Below are 20,029 nucleotides of genomic sequence, written 5' to 3'. Positions count from 1 at the left end.
CAGTAAAGTTTTCAAATTACATACAAAATATTCCAATTATTTCTTGTCTTTTAATCTCATCTATTAAGTTTTTACAAAATCATTTTTTTTCTTTGCTACAAATCGGACTATAGCGTTAAACATTAAATTTTAATATTATTTGGTTTTTCATAAGGAAAAATTTTCAAGAACGGTAGAATGAACGGTTGAATTATGGTAATACTAAATCCATGCGATCAAAGTTGGTTACATGTGGTCACAAACTTAAAAAATCGTGTTTTTGGAACCTTATTTTGCTATACAAGTGATATTTTTTTTATGCGAAGCAACGCAAGTAATGGTAATAATAAAAACTAATAAAAGCATTAGGCACCATCTACAATCTTATTTCATAAAATTCAATATTAAAATTATGTAAAATAATTAAGCTGAACAAAATTTTTTTTTGTAGTTTCATCAGCATTTTTCTTTCCTCATCCCCTTAAAAAGATCCATCCGCCCGACATATTATAATGAACCGTTGTATTTCTTCATTCTTATCATTAATTAAAATATCGTGATATTTATAATGATTTAGTTATTTAGTTTTTAGTAGATTTCAATTTTACGGTTCACTATGACGTATACGTAACAAAAAAGTCATTTTATAAAAAACACATGTGAATAATGTTGGGACTTTAAAAATAGTATATGTAATAGTTGTATGCTTTGATTAAATACATTTTGTGAGTAAAAATATAGTGCAAGGTTGACAATAGTCACTTTTTCACCAGGGAATAAGGTATTTATTCAGAGTCCCTATTTTGTTTAAAATAATTTTTTTTTTCATACAAAAATAAGAATTTAAACTTATTGTTTTTTGTTTTAGTTTAGTTTTTTTTTCTTTTTATATTTGGGACAATCAATTTAAGGAGGAGGTGGATATAAAGGTTTTATTCATCCTATCATTCGCTGTCTTTAATGTCTTAACCGTACAAGTAAGCCCGTTATTTAATTTTCAAAATTAAATGGTGCTATATAAATAATATAATCTTTCGTTGCCATCTTGGAATTTAGTTGTTGTCCAATTTTTAGGTAGGTCGTAGAAAAAAGTCTGTCAGACATTGAAAATGTAAAGTGAATTTTTCATGTTTTTTTAAAATAATTTTTTTTTCGAATTTATCGATAAATTAAAAAGTCATGTTACATTTTTCTAAGACCAATAGAGACCGAGATATTTGACGAAAACCAAAAATTCAAAATGCGGTGGGGGGAAGGAAATATCAATTTAGTAAGTTCGAAAAATTCCGGGCTATGGTTTTCGGTAAATTTTTTATCGTATGAAATACGATTTCGAAGTGACTGACTGCTGACTATTTTCGTTTTACTGTCTTTTCCTTTTTGTTTCTGTGGATGAAGTTATTTATATTGCCAGTCTCCATTTATTTATATTGTCTGAAATTTTCTAGAAAAGGACGCTTCTTCTAAAAAAAAATATAATTTAAGAAAGTTACCAAAAAATTAAATGTTTACTTTTAAAGTTTTGAATACTGTCTTGTTTTTTGTTTGAAATTAATTTTAAGTAAACTAGAAAAAAACCCTCGCCCGCTTTTTTTTTACAATTTTTTTTTTGTACATAAATATACAAAAATATAAAAAGCATCCAAAGCTCCGAAATACATATCATCTTTTTTTATTTATTTATTTTAGTTGCTTAGATTTAAGATTTCTCACAGACAATTATTAAACTATTCCCTAAAAGATTTTTAAAAGTGTACATTTATCTTCAATAAATTTACAAATTCCGTACTAAAACATTAGAAATTATGTACTTACACTTAAAGTGCTTATATGAAGGTATACCAAAACCAACTTCTATAGCCTGTTGCTCTGAATTTTTTTTTTGTTTGCCATAAAATTAATTACAGTATCCCTATTTTATCTATAAAAGTCATTTCAAATAACATATTGTGAGCTTTAATAGAAAAACAGCTAGCTCATCTTTTAGATAAATTGTAAAAAAAATATATTTCTAAATTTCTGAGTCCAAAAAAATATAAAGTTATTCTTTAGACTTGATACTACTAAACGTAAAAGAAGTGATGAGATTTGAAAGCTTTTTGAATTATTATTCAATCACTTTTATGTAGAGTTAGTAGTTTACAGTCATATAGTAGGTTTTCATTCTAAGACGACGATTTACAGTTTCTTATCATAAACAAGAAATTTAAGAATTAGGGAATTTTAATTTTCATCTTTATATTTCATCTTTAAGGTATCACTTAAAATAAAAGAAATCCTTCAAAAAAATTCTTCTAAGAAATCCCATCAATTTGAAAAACTTTTCCTTACTTTTTGTTTTAAAAATAAAAGACAAAAATATTTTTATATCTTTAAACATTAAAAAATATAAACTCGACATCTTACTATAATAAAATTTTTATCATTTATTTGCAGATCAAACTCTAGCGGAAGTAGTATAAATTCACCCAGTGCTTTAGGTAGTAGCAGCATGGCGAATCCATATGCCATGGGTCCACTCTATCACAGTCCGGGTGTGCAAAGTTATTGTGGACCAACTGACAACTTATCATTGGCCGGTCATTATACGGACATGAGAAGTTCAGCTGGTTGGTATGGTTCAACAGCTAACGATCCACGATTTGCAAGTAAGTTTTTTCTTTTAACCCTACACACAACCTTGTTTAAAATTTATTATGAATAAATCATTTCAATCCAATCATAAATAAAAATATTATTATGTAAAAATTTTTCAAGTACCTACCAACTCTCCCTGAAAAATCAAATCAGAGAAAAATCATCACATCAGAGTATTAGAAAAAAAAGGTAGTCAAATGAACAAACCAAAATGAGAAGAGAAAAAAAAACCCAATCTTCAGTTTATTTACCAAGCACTTAACCAAAAGCAAATACAAAATCAAATTTGAAGACTGAATGAATAAAAAATTAATTTTTTAAACCCGCTGTCGTCGTCGTTGTTGTCGCGGTGCGCCGTGCCGCGTTGCCGCAGCCAACAGCAGCAAATATTGAATTTTAAATCAGCAAAATTAGTCATTTACTGTTGACATATTGGCTCATGGAATTTGTTTGACATTACTAATGGAAAACTAATTTTCATTCAAAACTGAAAAAAAAAAAATGAAGAGGGGTCATGATAGTTTTTTTTTTTTTTGTTCAGTTGCGAAGGAGAAGGATTCTTCAAAATGGTGTTTATTATTTTGACGTTTATCAAATCGTGATGGGTAACAATAGCTTTCAATTAAAAATAGAAGAACTTCTTTGAAAATCAAATATTCAGTGTAAAAACAAAGCATGACGCACCTTTTCTGTTTTCTTTTTGTTCTCAGGATCAGACAAAAGGATGCAAAAAAAGACACTGACAGATAAAGTTTTTTTCATACAAAATTCTTTTTTACTTAAAAAAATGCAAAAAAATTGTCTGCATTCTAGAAAAAAAAAGCTTAAAAGCTGAAATCAATGCAAAAAAAGAAAGAAAAATAAACAACAGCTCACCATTTAGAAAATGTAGGTACAAAATAAGTCCTCTTTCTCGGTTAGAAGTTGTACCCTCAATCCTTCAAATGACGTTTCCTATTGTATTCTCTCACTAAGAGCACATTTTCCGTATCAAAATAAAGCAAAAAAATAAAAATACAAAAAAAAAACGAACAAAAGGACCCATGAACTCCATTTTTATACAAAAAAAAAAAATACTGATGTATGCAAAGAATATCTGCACACACATATTTACGTTTGTATTTTAAATAAAAAAAAAATAGAAAAAAAAGTATGCAGGATGCTTTTAGCGTTGATGCTTCCATATAGACGCGAGCCTTCGTTTGAATTCCGTACATTTATTATTTTTTTTAAACATTTTTTTTTATATTCCTTCAGAAAGGACATATACACAACTATTAAGGAACATTATACAACACATATATTTTTTTTATTTCGTGCCCCCATCTACACATCAGAAATATGAAAATAAAAAAAAAAAAAAAAAACATACAAAATGAATATACATTTTAATGTACCTACGGATTTCCTGTAAACCTGAATAATAAATCGAGCTCGCAAATCGTTCAAAAATCTATTGCTAAAGGATTATACGACACAATCGTTGTTTATTCTTTGCATTTTTTTACTCTCAGTTCATCCCTGTCGCTGATGTTCGAAGTTTTTTTTTTGCGGAATTGTTGTTTGAATAATAATAAAATAGATCGACGATTTTTTTCTTATTTGTTGTATTTATTGTGAATACGCTCATACATAAAAGATAATCCTTGGAATGATGATAATATTTGCTTTTTTACTTATGTGTTTTTTTTTATTATTATTTATTTCTACTTATCATTCAAATATCTCTAGCAAAATAATAATGGGCGCCATTTTTAATTTTGTATTTAAGCAAATTTATCGATGAGATTATTTGCTCTGGATTACAATAATGATTATGTTGACAATTTACTGAAAATATTTTAAGTAAATCTGTAAAACTAAAGAAAAATGTATTCCGTCTACACGGAGAAAAAAAAAAAAACGCCAGGGATAACTTTACTTCTCGTAAATTTAATCATAATATAGTTAAATATACCAGAAATAAAGTTAAATATACCATAAGTTTCAGTCTCAAGGGCATTTCTCATAATATATTGTATACGACGTTTTACTTGAATACAGTTGCCGAAAAGTAATGAGTTTTCAACTTTATTATATCCTAGGAGAAACTGGTTTCACATATAATTTAAACAAGAAAAAATATTTATACATACATACAATTAACTAACCTGCGCGCAGCTGCGTTACGAATTACTGAAGTTTTATTAAATGTATAGCATTTTGCACGACTTATTGTAACTCTTTAAATAAATAATAGCTATTGTTCAAAAGGAATATGCAAGGTGAATTAGTATAGCTTCATAGCGAAAGAGGTGCTAGTGTTTAGTGCGTTATCTTTGAGTTACCGCATTTGAGAGATAAATTATGACAATATGTTGTATTATTGTTATACTTATACAGAGTTTTTTAAATACCAGTTTTGATAGTGAAAGCATTTTTGCTGTTTCTTTTTCAATTAAGATCATATTTACGGTAAAATTGGGTATATGAAACTGCGTTACTCCTTCGCTGCTTTAAATTTGAAGAAAGATTTAATATTCTGTTACGTTTAATATTTTTGTATTTAACTTTCCAATTTGGAATAACAACCTTATGAAAGCACAAATTGTTTCTAGCTAAAAAAAAATCTACTCTGGTACAAAAATTAGCCCATGAGTTACTTTTTGTCAATTTGTTTAATAATCCAGTCAAATAAGGGTTTAACCTTGGAATGAATGCTCAATACCTTTGTTATGGCATTCTATAACATACCTCAAAAGTCTAGAAAATTCTCATATCCGCAAATCGCGATTTTCAAAGGTCAAAGCGCGAAATGGAGATTTTCAAAATAAGCAAATATAGACAATGGTATTATATACACTACACATATAATACAATAATTTCAAAAAATCTAAAATTAAGAAAAAGGTTATTCCGAGGTTAACCCCTTTTTTCACCTTATTTGACTGTATTATAAAGCATTTCTGATTATATTTGATTAGATACTTTAAATTGTCTTCGCTTCATCCATCCCTAACCTTTATATGAACTAATTTTTCTTCTTTTTTTCGGCTTTAGAAAAGTTGAAATTTGTAAGTTCATTTTTGGTAACTGATTGATATAAACTATTTAGGATATTTAACTGAAATTAATGTGTCTTTGATTAAACTTTATGGGAGATTTATGTTGTTACTAAAGTTTAAAATTGTCATAGGTATATGAGAGCTCTAATTTTAATAAATAAAAAAAATATAACTGAAATTTGTAGTAAAGTAACGCAGTTCTATGCCTTCAAAAGAAAGTTCTAACTGCAGCATATTTTCAAAATCTAGCTTTGAGATGGTGAAGTTGCTTAGATATTGAATTTTTTTTTAAGTTATAATGTTTGTGTACAAGAATGCGTTACTAAATTTCTTCATCTATATAAGTAATGGTTCTCTTGCTACTAAAATAGTAAATCAAGTGTCTTTTAAAAACTGCAACATCTTAAAGATTAGCTATTAATAAATTTAAAAGCGTTTGATTTAATTACCAATATCTATAATTTTTCGAAATGCTAACCTCTTCCTAATATAAAAACTAAAGTCAAATAATACAGTGGTTTTGTTTTCAGTGAACTGTTTGAAATTATAATTTACCTTGACATAAACTTGAAAAAAAAATTTTTTTTTTTTAACCTTAAAAGCTTCTTTTGTGGTCTTCTAATTCAGCTACCTATAAAATAACCCACTCTTACAAAACCAATTTCAAAATAATTGTGGAAAACCTTCAGACTTTAACCATTGATATCAAGGGTTTGTGAAAAAAAAAAATGTCAAAGGGTTTACCACATAACCCAAAGTAAAATCATGTCACCTCTTTCGGATTCTTATAGAGGTGTCATTTTTCTAGGAACAATTTTATTATCATTTCTTTTTGAGAAATCTTTCAAGAAATCATTTAAAGAAGAGAAGAATCAAAACCTAAATCTTCAAAAGAAAATTTTGATAACAAAAACAACAAACACAATAAACTTTCACCTATCATCGACTCATCGCTGTCATTTAAGTGATGATCCCCCCTCAATTATCTCGACAACATTGGGGGCTCATGACATGACATATGAGAGAGATTGTTTTTTGTTTTTTTTTTTTCATTTCTCACACACATCATCACCCTCCAAAGTTGTTGATAGTCGGGAATACAATATACCTCAATGACTGGGTGATTTTTTTTTTTTTTGGAATCAAGTTGATACGACAAAAACAAACTGACACTGATGAGTTGTGTAATAGAATAATGACCGTGAATTGATGAATTCCCAGAGTCTGAATTCGATTCCGAACACCTATTCAGCTACCATTCAGCACAAATATTTTTGTATTTTTATTAAATCTTCTTTTGTCGTTTTCGAATAGAATTCCAGTGAAAACGAATAAAATCAATGAAAATACGCGTAAAACTATTTAAACACACACAGGCAAGTTTGAAAAAAACCTTCAATAAAAACGAAGTTTTTTTTTTATCCAGAAGAAGCTTGACAAGTTATATGGAACTTTATTATAAGGAAGTCCATGAAAAAAAGCGTGGGACCTTGTCAAGCCTTGGCGCGTAGTTAAACATCCGCGAATACAGTATTTTTTTTTTATAAATAGACACACTTAACACTTAATCGTCATTGATTCGTTTCGAATCAATTATAAGTTGCAGGGGTATTTTTTTAATTCAAATATTTGTATTAAAAATTTATTCAATAAATGTTTAATATTTTTCTTTATATATTTTCATTTACTTTATTGGGTTTGGTTTGTGTGGTCTTTATGTACGCTAGATAGAAGTCTGTACTGTAGACCAGGAGGAAGGTGAACTTCTTGATTCAAGATTGTTGTTATACTCTAAACGAATGTCTACATTATTCAACTTGAATATTTTTGTTGTTTTTGTTGATTTATCAGATAGAGCCTGATGTCTGAGGAATTGAATGGGTGCGATTGCTATTCAACTTGAACTTGTAAAATCATAATAGAAAAATAAATTATGATTTTTTTTTTATTTAATCTTCATTATAACTTTGGTTGAAGTGTATAAATATGTATGTAATGCACGAGTACATATAGCTAGCAGTGGTTTATTTATGTTATGGCTTTTTTTTTATAATATCAAGGTTTTTATATATTTTATATAAGACTTTTATTTTCATTTTGAATTGGTACGGCCAGCTTTGAAAAGGTTTATCTTAATGCTCTTTTCTTTCAAAACAAGTTATAGTTGACAATTTTTAGACTATGAATTCTTACGAAAACACTTTTGATATCTAGCGGGTACTGACATAATATATCGTAATATTTTGACAAAAATGAACACAAACCAACTATTATCATTATTGTATTTGTTGCGGTTGCCAGAAACATAGCCCGAATCTTACTAAAAATTGGAAGAACATTTAGTACTCAAATTTGATACCGAACACGGTGAACACCCTCAGTAGATATCTTTTTTTTCTTTCTCCACGATTCCATTATTAACCCTCTGTAGGCATACCTATTTTTTGCGAATTTGGTTTATACTTTTTCATGTCGCTAGAACTTTTTTCGGTCTCACTATTTTATAGAGAATCATATATGAAATTGATGTAGAATTTTCCGAAAAATTCGAATATTGTGTTCACAATTCCAAGAAAATGTATTTTCACCCTTATAAAGACACTTTTTTGTGACCACTTTTTATTTTTGTCCTGTCAAATTTGCACCCGTGTGCCGACAGAGGGTTAAGACTCAAGATGCTTATTTTCAGATCCTCGCAAAAGCTGAGGCTGCTATTGCGATAGCTGATTTCAATCACTTTGCTCTTCCACAGAGCAGAGAACAGTTGCGATTGCACTTCAATATAGCTCCATACTGTTCAGTCTTCAACCTTACAAAAATCGTGTAATCTTAAAGATTTCAGTGCTTTTATAAGCAAATCTGCTCTCTGTTCTTTGTTACTTTACTGCTCTTTTCTAGAAAATGTTTTCCACTCTCTAAAATTGCACTGCTTTTTTGCGAGCATTCTAGTCTTCATATATAATGATTTGATTAATGATGAAAAAAGTAAATTTGTAGAAAATTTCAATTTGAAATACCTACTATTTTTATCAGTTTGGAAATTTAGTTGGTGTGTGCTTTCTTGTGAATATTGATCTTTATACTTTATCACAGTATCTGATTAAAGTGGTTTCTTTACATTGTGATTAATGCTTTAGCATTCATTATGGTACCACCCCTTTTAAATTGTTAGACTCCAAAAATGAACGCGAATTATTTTGTTTGATTTTCAATTTTCGGTAATAATTTAGCACTAGATTTCTGCTAGTTTCTAGTTTTTTATTTTTCATATTCAGGCGATTGCTATGGTATCTTCTATCTACATTAACTTTGCAAGATAGCTATTATTATAGAGCCACAACTTATAACCTCCCATTTTGGGTTGGTTTTAGCCTGTGAAATGCTCGGTGTAGTTTCTGCAAACATTTCTTCATCTCCTGATACTCCTGATGGGAGTCTAGTAAATTTCCAGTGAAATTTTTCAATTTCACAATTTCTTGCAGGTTCTAGTGATGGTTTCCCGACGTAGTTTATAGTGATCTATTCGGATTTAGAAAAAAGGTTTTTTTGAACGTTCATATACCGTAAATTTCCTTCGCGGATGCTGAGATGAGGGAACATCGTATTGCTTAGAACTCTGAAAATCCTGTTTCTATAATTAAATGGTATCCAATTCCGAATTTTTGTCTCTGCTATAAGCAAATGCTCTTTATCTTCTCACAGATTTCAGAAGCAATATATGTACGAAGTGTGAAATTTTTTAAACCGTCACACACCTGATCTCGCTATTCTTGCAATATTCAAAAATGTGCAGGATATTGGACGACACAATAACCAATTTTCATCACAATACTTCAACAAGAAAATCAACTCTTGTTTATGCTTCTTTATCCTTCTCCACTCTGATTTCAGCGCAATAGTTTTGCTGATGACCGTGCATCGATGCGAAAAAAACGAAGAATAATAATAAACATCATAACGAAGAAAAAAATAACAAAAATAATACAAAGTTATTAAAATTATATTGAATAATAAACATCATTCAAGTGCTTGAACAAAACCAACAAACAACAAAGACGTCAGAGCCAGCCTGTGCAAGAAGTACGGGTCTAGAAAACCAGGGCCTACTTTCTAAATAGGTTTTTATAGAGTCCGCAGGAATTTAAGAAATCTACAATTCTCCTATAGTGTTAACATTTTAGAAATTAATCGGAAGGTATTGTCATAAAGGGCTAGCCAAGTTTATAGTAAGAGACCTGACCACACAGCATCTGATGTGCTAAGAATTTCTCCAGATGTAATGTCACAATAAAAACTAACTTCATCCAATTTAACACAATAATTTTAAGTGTTGCTTTGGTTAATTGAATTTACCTTTTTTCTGGCTTACAACAATTTTATCAAATTTGATAAAACAATATCAAAGCAAAAATCATCATCGTCATTCTTCTCCTCCTCCTCCCTCACCAAGCCAAGCCAGTTAATATAATACAAAACCATCATAATGAAATTCCACCCTTTTTGCATTTGAAATAGGTTGGTTTTGGTATGTCATTTAAGTAATCAAATAAATTATAGACAACAATTCCATAGAATAACACGCACCCTCTCATCATACTTTACCATAGACCACCGCCACACACCCCATTTGTATCTATATCGACTGCATTAAACACCCATTTTGTCCCTTAACCATTCTTTTTTTTCTTCTCAATTCTATACTAGTCTCGTCTTCATTCCCTTCTCTCTTCTTGGAAATCTATACAAATTGTTGGTGGTATAGGCTTGAAGATTTTGTATCTGTTGAATATATAGAATATTTATCTTCCATCTTCCTCCTTTGGCCCTTTTACTCATTTTTTTTTGTTTTTGTATTTTATCTCTATTTTTGTTTTGTCCTCTCTGTTCTTATAGCCTCTGAGCCCTCACGCTGTCATCATTTAATTTTCTCCATCATAGTATAAGGTTTTAATATTTGATTTAGACTAGAAACCTCAATTTCGAGTGCAAACATTATCTTTTGAATGTTTAAACAAGACAAGACGATAATATATAAAGATATCCAAGAGGGTATAGAAGTGAAGCAATGGCTGATGGACAAGTTTGAAACCACACTTGCTTTTGTCTGGTGACCTATAGAAGCACTAAAAGAGTTGACAGGTGCTACCTGACAGCTGATAAGAGAAGAAAATGAAGAATGACTTAAGTCACTATGAAGCGTTAAACTTTTAAGTACATATAAATAGCCCCTCTCTTTTTTGTTTATTTTTAATCTATTTATAAAAGCTACTGGTCTTCATTTTTTTGTTTGTCTAGTTAAAATGTGACCAAAATGGCGTTAAGCTACCGAATAAGAGAAAAAAAAAATTGTAGTTGTTTTATTTTTTTGTTTATTCTGTCAAATGAGTGTGTTTCTGTCAACAAACTATGACAATATTCAATGACAGCAAGCAAAAAAACAAAAAAAAAAAAAAAACTAAAAACCCTCAGGTTAATTGAAGTCATCTAAACAAATGTCATTCAACAGAGAAGAATAAATAGGTGATTAAACTAATGATTGTATCAGGTTACACTATCCACACCCGAGAAAAGCCTCTAGGACATTCTAAATAATAAATAAAATCCCCTTTTCTTAAGTGATGCGAGACTTTGGTTGAAGTGAGGCGGGAGTGATGTGTGTTTATGATAAGGGTATTCTTTCATAGACGTGCACCCCTAAAGCAGTAGTATACAGTAATTCGATATGATTTTTAATTGTTCTTTGGGTTTTGAATAAACGTTTTGTAAAGTGAAGACACGATATATAGCTTCTGTTAACACTTGTCAAATGAAATCATGACTAAGCCTATGCGGATCGAATTAGAAATATCAAATTTCAGGTGTTATTATTTGTAGTTTTGATATCATGAGCTATATAGGTATTGGATTGATTTCATGAAGCAAGTGGTTTAAGATTTGCAAATCATGAGAGACAGAGACCGTATTGTGAAAAAGGCAAAGCTATCGAGATTGGAAGGTTTTTTGTTTTTGGTGTTTTAATAAAGTTAATTCTTTTTTTTTGTAAAGAGTTTGGACTGTGAGTTTGAGTTTATTAATTACCTATTGTTACAAGCCGTTACATGCAGAAAAATAATGGACCTACGAGAAGTTTTTTCGGTGGGTTAAAAAAATGTGTTAAAAATAACGTAGTCTTGGTTAAAAACTACGTAGTTTTCGTTGCTAAAATAAACGTAGTCGCCTCGGTTAAGTTAAATTGTTTAAAATTACCATTTTAGAATTTTATTTTAACCGATCAATTTGTTTATATTGAAATTTTAGTAAAATTTTACCGAGAAAGTGAGTAAGATTAAACCATTTTGAATAACCGAGTCGACTCGTGTAATTTTAACCGGGGTTAGTTTGCCGGTGCTATATTTAAAATCTTCTCTGTTAATTTTACACGACTTTTACGTTGTTTTTAACCGATCATTTTTCTCCATGTAGATCAGGGCCCTATTTCACCAACTACAAGTTACAAGCACAAATTTGTAACTTGTAGATAACAAGTACAAATTTGTACAATGGAATTCTGTTTCACAAAGTACAAATAAGTAATTCACAAATTTGTGATTATCGAAAAAAAAAATTACAACTAACTTTTGAAAACCACAAGTTTGTAGAATTACCGTTTCACCAAATATATTTTTTTCTTGTAAACAACAAGTTTATCCTACAAACTTGTAAAGCTCGTTATAGTCTTAGCGGTGGCCGTTGAGTTACTTAACTCATAACGACAGAGGTTAAAATTGGTTTCAAATTAAAACTAAGTTGATATTGAATATGAAAAAATAGGATTGCCATTTTTAAAACTTGTGCTCTTATTTGGCAACCCTATTTTAAACGGAAAATTGTCAAATAACTAATACTGTCATATCCTAGTAGTTTGATCAAATAAGAAAATTTTTTAAATGCCAAACAAAATTGTAAATAAGATTTTTGTATTGCTAGATTATTTTTATATTTATTATTTTATAATGACATCCATGGATTTATAGCAGTAAAACAAAAGGTAAAATAGTAAAATTGTAAATAGTGAGGAAAATTAAAAAAATAATTTAAGGAATGAAGAACTACAAATATGAGAAATGAAAACAAGCCTCTTTGATCACAAGAGAACGAATTTTTGCATACATACTTTATACTTAAGAGGCAGGTTATAGCGATCAGGAAAATTTTTAAAACAGATATTTTATGATGTTTTCATTCGATTTGAAACACAAATACAAATTTTTAAAGCATTTGTTTTCAACTACAAATTAAAAAAAAAAAAAATATTTACTAAAAATAAAAAAAAAAATTGCATCAACAAATTATTGATTGCAACTGAAATAAAATTGCATTTAAAAAAAAATATTGCAACTGAAAAATATTTGCCTTAAAAAAAATATTTATTGCAAAAAAAAAATTTGGATTACAAAAAAAAAATGTAATTGCAACAGAAAAATATTTGCATTGAAAATAAAAATTTTATTATAAATTAAAATATATAAACAAATTTTATGTCAAACAAAAAATTTTCTCAATAGAAAAAAAAAATCAAGGCAAAATGTGTGTGCATTAAATATTTTTTCTTAATATTCGTCGAGTTTCTTACAATTTTGGGTATCTGACCATACCTACATTAGTTATTTCAACTACCTATACTATTGAACCTTATCTAAGGCCAAACAGTCAAAACTGTAAGGGATTCGACGAATATTAAAAAAAAATATTTAATACACATATTTTGAATAGATTTTTTTTTAATGCAGAACATTTTTTTTTTTGTTATATAATTTTTTTGTAATGCAAAATATATTTATTTGCAATAAAAATATTAATAATGCAAATATTTTTCAGTTGCAATAACATTTTTTTAAAGCAATTTTTTTTATTTGCAATAAATATTTTTTTTTAATGTAAATATTTTTCATTATGAAATTTTTTACATACAATAAATGATTTTTTTTTTAAATTCAAATGCATTTTTACAACCCTGAATAACATTAACATAGCTTTTCTAAAAATAATAATAATGGCCTTCGGCGTAAGGCCATTTTAAACACTTTAATCACTCTAAATACGGTTTTTACAAACTTGTATCAAAAATGCCATACGTCTTGACTCTTGTAGAAAATTTTCACAAATAAATAGAAACTTGTAACTTTTTTTTTTTGGTGAAACAGAAACCCACAAGAAACTTAAAAGCTCACAAATTTGTTACTTGTAAAATACAAGTTTCGGTGAAACAGAAAATGGATTTTTTCACAAATTTAAAATTGTAGATTACAAGTACAATTTTGTGATCACAAGAAACTGGTGAAACAAAATTAGTCGATTTTTTCACAAATATTGTGAAAATTACTTGTTATTACAAGTTTGTAACTTGGTGAAATAGGGCCCAGAATGTAATGCCTTCAAAAAACTATAAAACGTTATAGGAAAACCTCTGTCATCATAAACATCAATACTGAGATCAAATGAACTTTTTTAAAGTGCTTTTGGTGGCAACTACTAGGAAGTAAATTTAAGTGATGACTTCGCTTTAGCGAATGCCTAAAATATTTCTCATATCTCATAGTGACGATTATGAATTCCGTCCTTACACAGAGAAAAAAAACAAATGCTTAAAACAAATGGAATCTGTATTAAATTAAGGCAATTTCTGCAAGGTTTTTTTGCCAAAAAAACTGCCGTCTTAAAATAAGCCGATAAATCTTTTTAATTTCTCCCACCTTAACATAGTATCTACCGTGCGAAATGAAATGTATTTAAAAAAAAAAAGAATCCTTCTTAGTTAAGGTGAACATCCTTTTAGTTTTGTTAAATCTTTTTATTTCAATAAGAATACACATAAAATTAATGAGAAATCATTCGTAGCAAACCATCGTTTAATTTGACTTGATAAAGCCAAGTTGAATGTCCTGATCCTGACATGTTAGCTTAAAAAAAAACATTATCATCATCAATGAAACAAAATTATTGCTAAAATTTTTCAATAAAAAAAATGTATGTACATTAAAAATTCTGAAAAATCAATGAGAATATAATGTATAACAACATAAGTACCCGAATTGCATTATTGCTCATGTTTCTATGCATGAATGTGGATTTAATGTATATGTGTGTGAGATTTTTGTCCTTCTATCCAGAAGATTTGCTGATTTAGCTTCTTTTATCAAATATAAATATTGTACTAAACGAACCACTACCTATACATATACCAACTTGTAGGGTATAGAATGCCTATAAGACCTGCAAACATAACATACAGAGAAGGTAGGCATGTTAAGCTTAAAGTCAACCAACAAACTTCAAATCCCTTCCGTGATGCCCTTCTATATCGTTTCCGCTGATATTCTACTACATAAACGTATATAAAAAGAAGAATGAAGCAAAATGGCTTTTCACCTCAAACCTTCATATGAAGTTCCTTTCTCTGTGACATTGCAATAGGCTAAGCAAGGCACCAAGGAAAGGAATTGTGTGTGTGCTCTGACGTTTTGTCGGATGTTGAAGCCAAAGGTAAACAATCTCAAACGTGAATTGAGAGTAATTTATGAAAATTTATTCGAAATTGATTTTTCTTTCAATCTTTTACTTTTTTTTTTCTAAGGAATTTTTATAAGTTTGTGTGTGTTAGTGTTTGTATGGAATTGCTTACCTCATAGAATAACGAAACGATATCGTCGTATAAGGTACTTCCTGACGCAAACATAAACTTTTTCATTATTTTCCTGTTATAGCAAGGCCTTAATATTGGTTTTGAGTTGAGATAGAAAAGTTGGCTATAAGCTATTTTTATTTTAAAGGTTTGGGGAAGCCACCTTCTTTTCCAATACTGAAAAGCTAGCAGTTTCCACACAAATTTGCTGACGTTTTATTGTCAAACTCATATTTTAACCAAGATTTTATTAAAAAAAAAAAATAATTTGTCTGGCATTCGCCAAAATGAAAGAAATTGTAGTAGATTTTATAAAATGATAAAGAATTCTTCGCAAATATTAACACTCCCCTGAATGGAAATGTACTGGAATTTTTTCAATTCTTTTAAAGATATTTTTTTAAAGATATTGATATTTCAACTCGTTTTGATTGTTTATTTTCATCATTTCTCAAAATATTATGCTTTTTACCTTCCCATTTAAGTTTTTCTAAGAAATTTCGCTAGAAATAGAAATCACTGAACAATACAATACAAAAAATGACACGACACGACCATCTTGAAAGGATTTTATTTTCAATTTTCCAATATTATTCTTTGGGCCACTTGAAAGTTGAATCGTCGAATCAATTTCTGGACATGTCCAATGTCCATTTTCAAAAAAAAAAATATCAACAAAAAAGGCTCACTGACTGATGCATGCATCATCCTTTGAATCAATATACACTCACTCTCGTATGTTTATGCAGACTTTGAAATTTGTTGGACCTTCAAAAAATGTGTATTCCCAATATAATAACATTCAAAAACCCACACACAAAACCCAGGGAAAGAGCAGAAGAAGAAAATGAAATCAAATCAAAATATAAAAAGATTTTTTTTTTCATGTGTAAATGGGAAATGTTTACATAGTCCGAGGACCAACAACGATGTGACAACAATGGCGATGACGATGACAGTTGCCCTGAACTGAACTCGTGGGTATTGGCATGTCGTTTGCCTCTTTTGACGTAGGTACATACATATTTTTTGGATTTAAGCAATTTTTAAAATAAATATTGAGATTGAAGTTTTCATATTTTTATTTGAAATTCTTTTTTTTGGAATAAAAATAACAACAATACCTTCTATGAACATTAGAATGTGATGAAGCTAGACTGCGATGATTTGGTATGGTCATGTGTTTTTCTTGGACAAATTGGTAATGGATTATCCTTTCAATATGTTAACCAGCGATATAATTTTTGCTTTCATTTTTAACCCTCTGTCGGCACACGGGTGCGAATTTGGCAGGACAAAAATTAAAAGTGGTCACAAAAAAGTGTCTTTATAAGGGTGAAAATACATTTTTTTAAATTGTGAATACAATATTTGAATTCCTCGGAATATTTTACATCAATTTCATATATGATTCTTTATAAAATAGTGAGACCGAAAAAAGTTCTAACGACATGAAAAAGTATAAACCAAATTCGCAAAAAAGAGGTGTGCCTACAGAGGGTTAATTCTCAAAAATTATTCAATTATGAATTTACTATTGGGTTAAATACGTTATTGCATTAAGAATCAAATCCATTTCCATAACTGCGTTAAGATCTATGTCACAATCGAGGAAGCATAGTGACGACCATCGAAAGTGAGGGCTATAGCTTGTAAAATCGGAGAACTTAGGGAAGAGCAAAAGATAATACAAAAAAATCCAGAATTTGATATTTGTAGGTATATAATCAGAAATAAAAAGCAAAAACTTAAGTCAATGTAGATCGCTGATGCTGCATCTTAAATTTGCAATTAGATTTATCAATTGTTTCTCAACAACTGCATTAAACCGCCCGTTATTTATATTATTTCTGCTACACGGACTCAAAAGTTCAGTATTAAATATAAAAATTTTATCAACATTCTTAGACCCTCAATTTTAGTATTTACAAAAAAAAAACTTCAAAAATAACAATAATATTTAATTATTTTCCCTATTAAAAATTACAAAAAAAAAAAATGACAAAAACGATATCCAATGGATTTAGTTGTTATTTTGTTTCTACATTTTTTGTCAAGTTTTATATACATATTGTTACTTAATATTTTTGATTAAAAAAAAGTGTAAATTAAAACTATACAATAATTTAAATTAAATAATGCTCAAAATTATTTTGTTAGTAAATTTCATACAAAATTTTAATTTTACTTTAAGGTATTTATTGCCTACTTAAACTTATTGTTTTACTAGATACATCTCTAGTAAATTGTTGTAAGCATTGGTCTCGTTTAAAGACAAAATTCGAGGTTTTAATCTCTAATAACTAATTGGTATAAAAATAAAGGCAGTTCGACATCAAAGATGAGGGCATAATAAGATGCTTTCGACGTGGCTCACTTTTGAGTCATAACATTGCTAATTTATTAAGTGTTGAAGAACAATCAATTTAATTTTATATATAAAATGAAAAGTTAAAATGGCCAAAAAGTATATGATTAATTAATAAGAGGAATATTAACCATGCCATGAATAAAAAAATATTACGCATACGCCCGAGTGACCCTGTTTTTACTGACATCTTTGCATAAGAAACATCAAAACACTACCGTGCGAAAGTCGTTTTCTTTTGAATTAAAATAATATCAAGCTTAGATCATGTACAACCTATGCAAAATATCCGAGTTATTGTAATCCCTCATAAACGGCTTAAACGATTTTGATGAAATTTAAAGTTTTTAATTTTTTAAAAAATTCCAACAAAACTGCGTTTTTAGTTTTTCAACAAAAATACGGATTACTGAAGGATGACATAGCCTTTTTTTCTAAAATTATCTCGATTATTTGAGTAGAGCTCGCATCTTCTTCTTTTTATTTATTTTGTATTCTCCGTTTTTATTAAAATAGATCAGACACAAAAAAAAAATTGAAAAAAAAAATTCATGTTTGGATTAGATATGAGGCTATGAGAACAATAGTGGCGTAATTTTAATCCAAAAAAAGTGTTGTTTTAAAAGAACCTTGTTTCTTAAATCTCTCTTAGCTCAAAACTTAATTTGATGACTTACTCCACTATTGTTCTCAATGAGAACTTCTCAATTTCACATAATTTTAAATAAAACCTTTTTTTTCTTGGGAGAAAAGTCATAAAGACAAAAAAAAAGAGAAATTTCGCTTTGAATAATGATTTTCAGTAAATGGTTTAATTTAAATTGTACATCTAGGATCCGTTAAAATTTGGTCAATTTAGGACTTCACATTCATGACATGTTAAAAACTTTGAAATTATGAATTTTGGGAACTATGATGCCTCTATCTTTTTAAGCAGTAGCTAGAGAACGTTGAAGCCTTGATATAAAGTGTTCAAAATTTGAGCTTGATTAGTTTTTGCTCAATCTATTCCCAAAAAATTTAAATAAATCGATTTAAATAATTGAAAGACAGAAATTGGTTTGAATAGCTTGGATAGGTTAAACATCAGTTTTTATTTGTGTATTAGACTGTACCTACTAGTAGTATGAAAATATTGCCAAGTTTAAAATTTCTTCCTATCGAAACATTAAACCATAATCTCGAATGTCTTTGGCGACTATCCATTTAATTATTATAAAGTTTTCTAATGTACCTATACCTTCTGAACTTCTTCGAAATAGCTTTTGAAATGAGTTATAAATTTTTACTCCAGACAGGTCCTTGTATGTGAGCCTAAAAAATAATTCGTTCACTTGTGTGTTCATTTCATTAGGCTTATCCTAATTGAAATAAACTATGGAACTCATTTTATGTCTTTACTTTTTTCCAAAGGACTTGATTAGTCTAACCTCGTCTTTAAATTAAAAAAAAAATACATAAGAATTCAATTGAATTCATTCTAACAAATTCGTTTCTTTCTTTTTATTTCCAGTCTCAAGATTAATGGGAAGTTCAGCGGGTGGCTCAATGGGACACATGGGTAATATGGGAAGTTTAGCGGCGTGCAGTGTCAGTGACTCAAAACCAATGCAATTTCCGTTGGCGCAACGAAGGAAACGACGAGTGTTATTCACACAGGCACAGGTTAGTATAAAATATAAACTTAAAAAAAAAAATCAAATTAAATCAAATACAATTAAATTAAATTGAATTAAATAAATTAATAGTTAGTTTGGAATAAAAAATTTCTCATTTCTCCAAACTGAAAAAAAAAATTGCCAGGAAGGAAGTCAAAAGAAATTAAATTACCCTGAGAATTGGAAATAATTCGGGGAAAGAAATAAAAAAAAGTGAAATGGTGCTGCACTTTCGTTTCTGGTGAAGCTCTGTATAGCTGAGATGTGATATACGAAATCAAGTCGTCCATCACATCAGCAGAGACCAGGCCAAGTGCTTTATGCTGTCAAGACTCTCAAAGTCTTTCTCCTCAAGTGGTTCTTGTTTTTTTTTTTTTATTTCTTCTTCTCTGCATCTCGACTTTCTGTCTGTCTATCATTTGACAAATGAAAATCAAGAAGCTTTGCTATCACATCTTTCACTCGTTTTTCAAGTGGCCATCGCCATCGCCACCGTGTCGTCGCATTCGTCCCGTCAACCGTCCACTTTAATAAAATTCTAAAAAAAAACGTATCTCTATAGATACTTTGATCTGAATTTCTGGTATATTTCTGGAGATTCAGGTCTTTTCGTTTTCCGCCTACGGACGGATGTGTGTGTGTGTGTGGTTTCCAGTTTGTCAATGAAGATGTTTGTCTTTTT

At 29.1% G+C, this 20,029-nt stretch overlaps 1 protein-coding gene across 1 annotated transcript in view; it reads left to right on the top strand.

Moving 5' to 3' along the window:
• The window catches only part of LOC129913987 (homeobox protein Nkx-2.1), a 65,500-nt gene that overhangs the window by 2,354 nt on the left and 43,117 nt on the right, over positions 1-20,029 (top strand). The window contains exons 2-3 of the mRNA XM_055993001.1: positions 2,416-2,627; positions 19,203-19,354. Of these exons, the coding sequence (XP_055848976.1) occupies positions 2,416-2,627; positions 19,203-19,354 (364 nt within the window). The remainder of the gene's footprint in view (positions 1-2,415; positions 2,628-19,202; positions 19,355-20,029) is intronic.

This window comes from Episyrphus balteatus, chromosome 3 (genome assembly GCF_945859705.1).
Source record: "Episyrphus balteatus chromosome 3, idEpiBalt1.1, whole genome shotgun sequence".
Classification (NCBI taxonomy): Eukaryota; Metazoa; Arthropoda; class Insecta; order Diptera; family Syrphidae; genus Episyrphus; species Episyrphus balteatus.
This window is presented reverse-complemented; position numbering and strand designations above follow the sequence as displayed.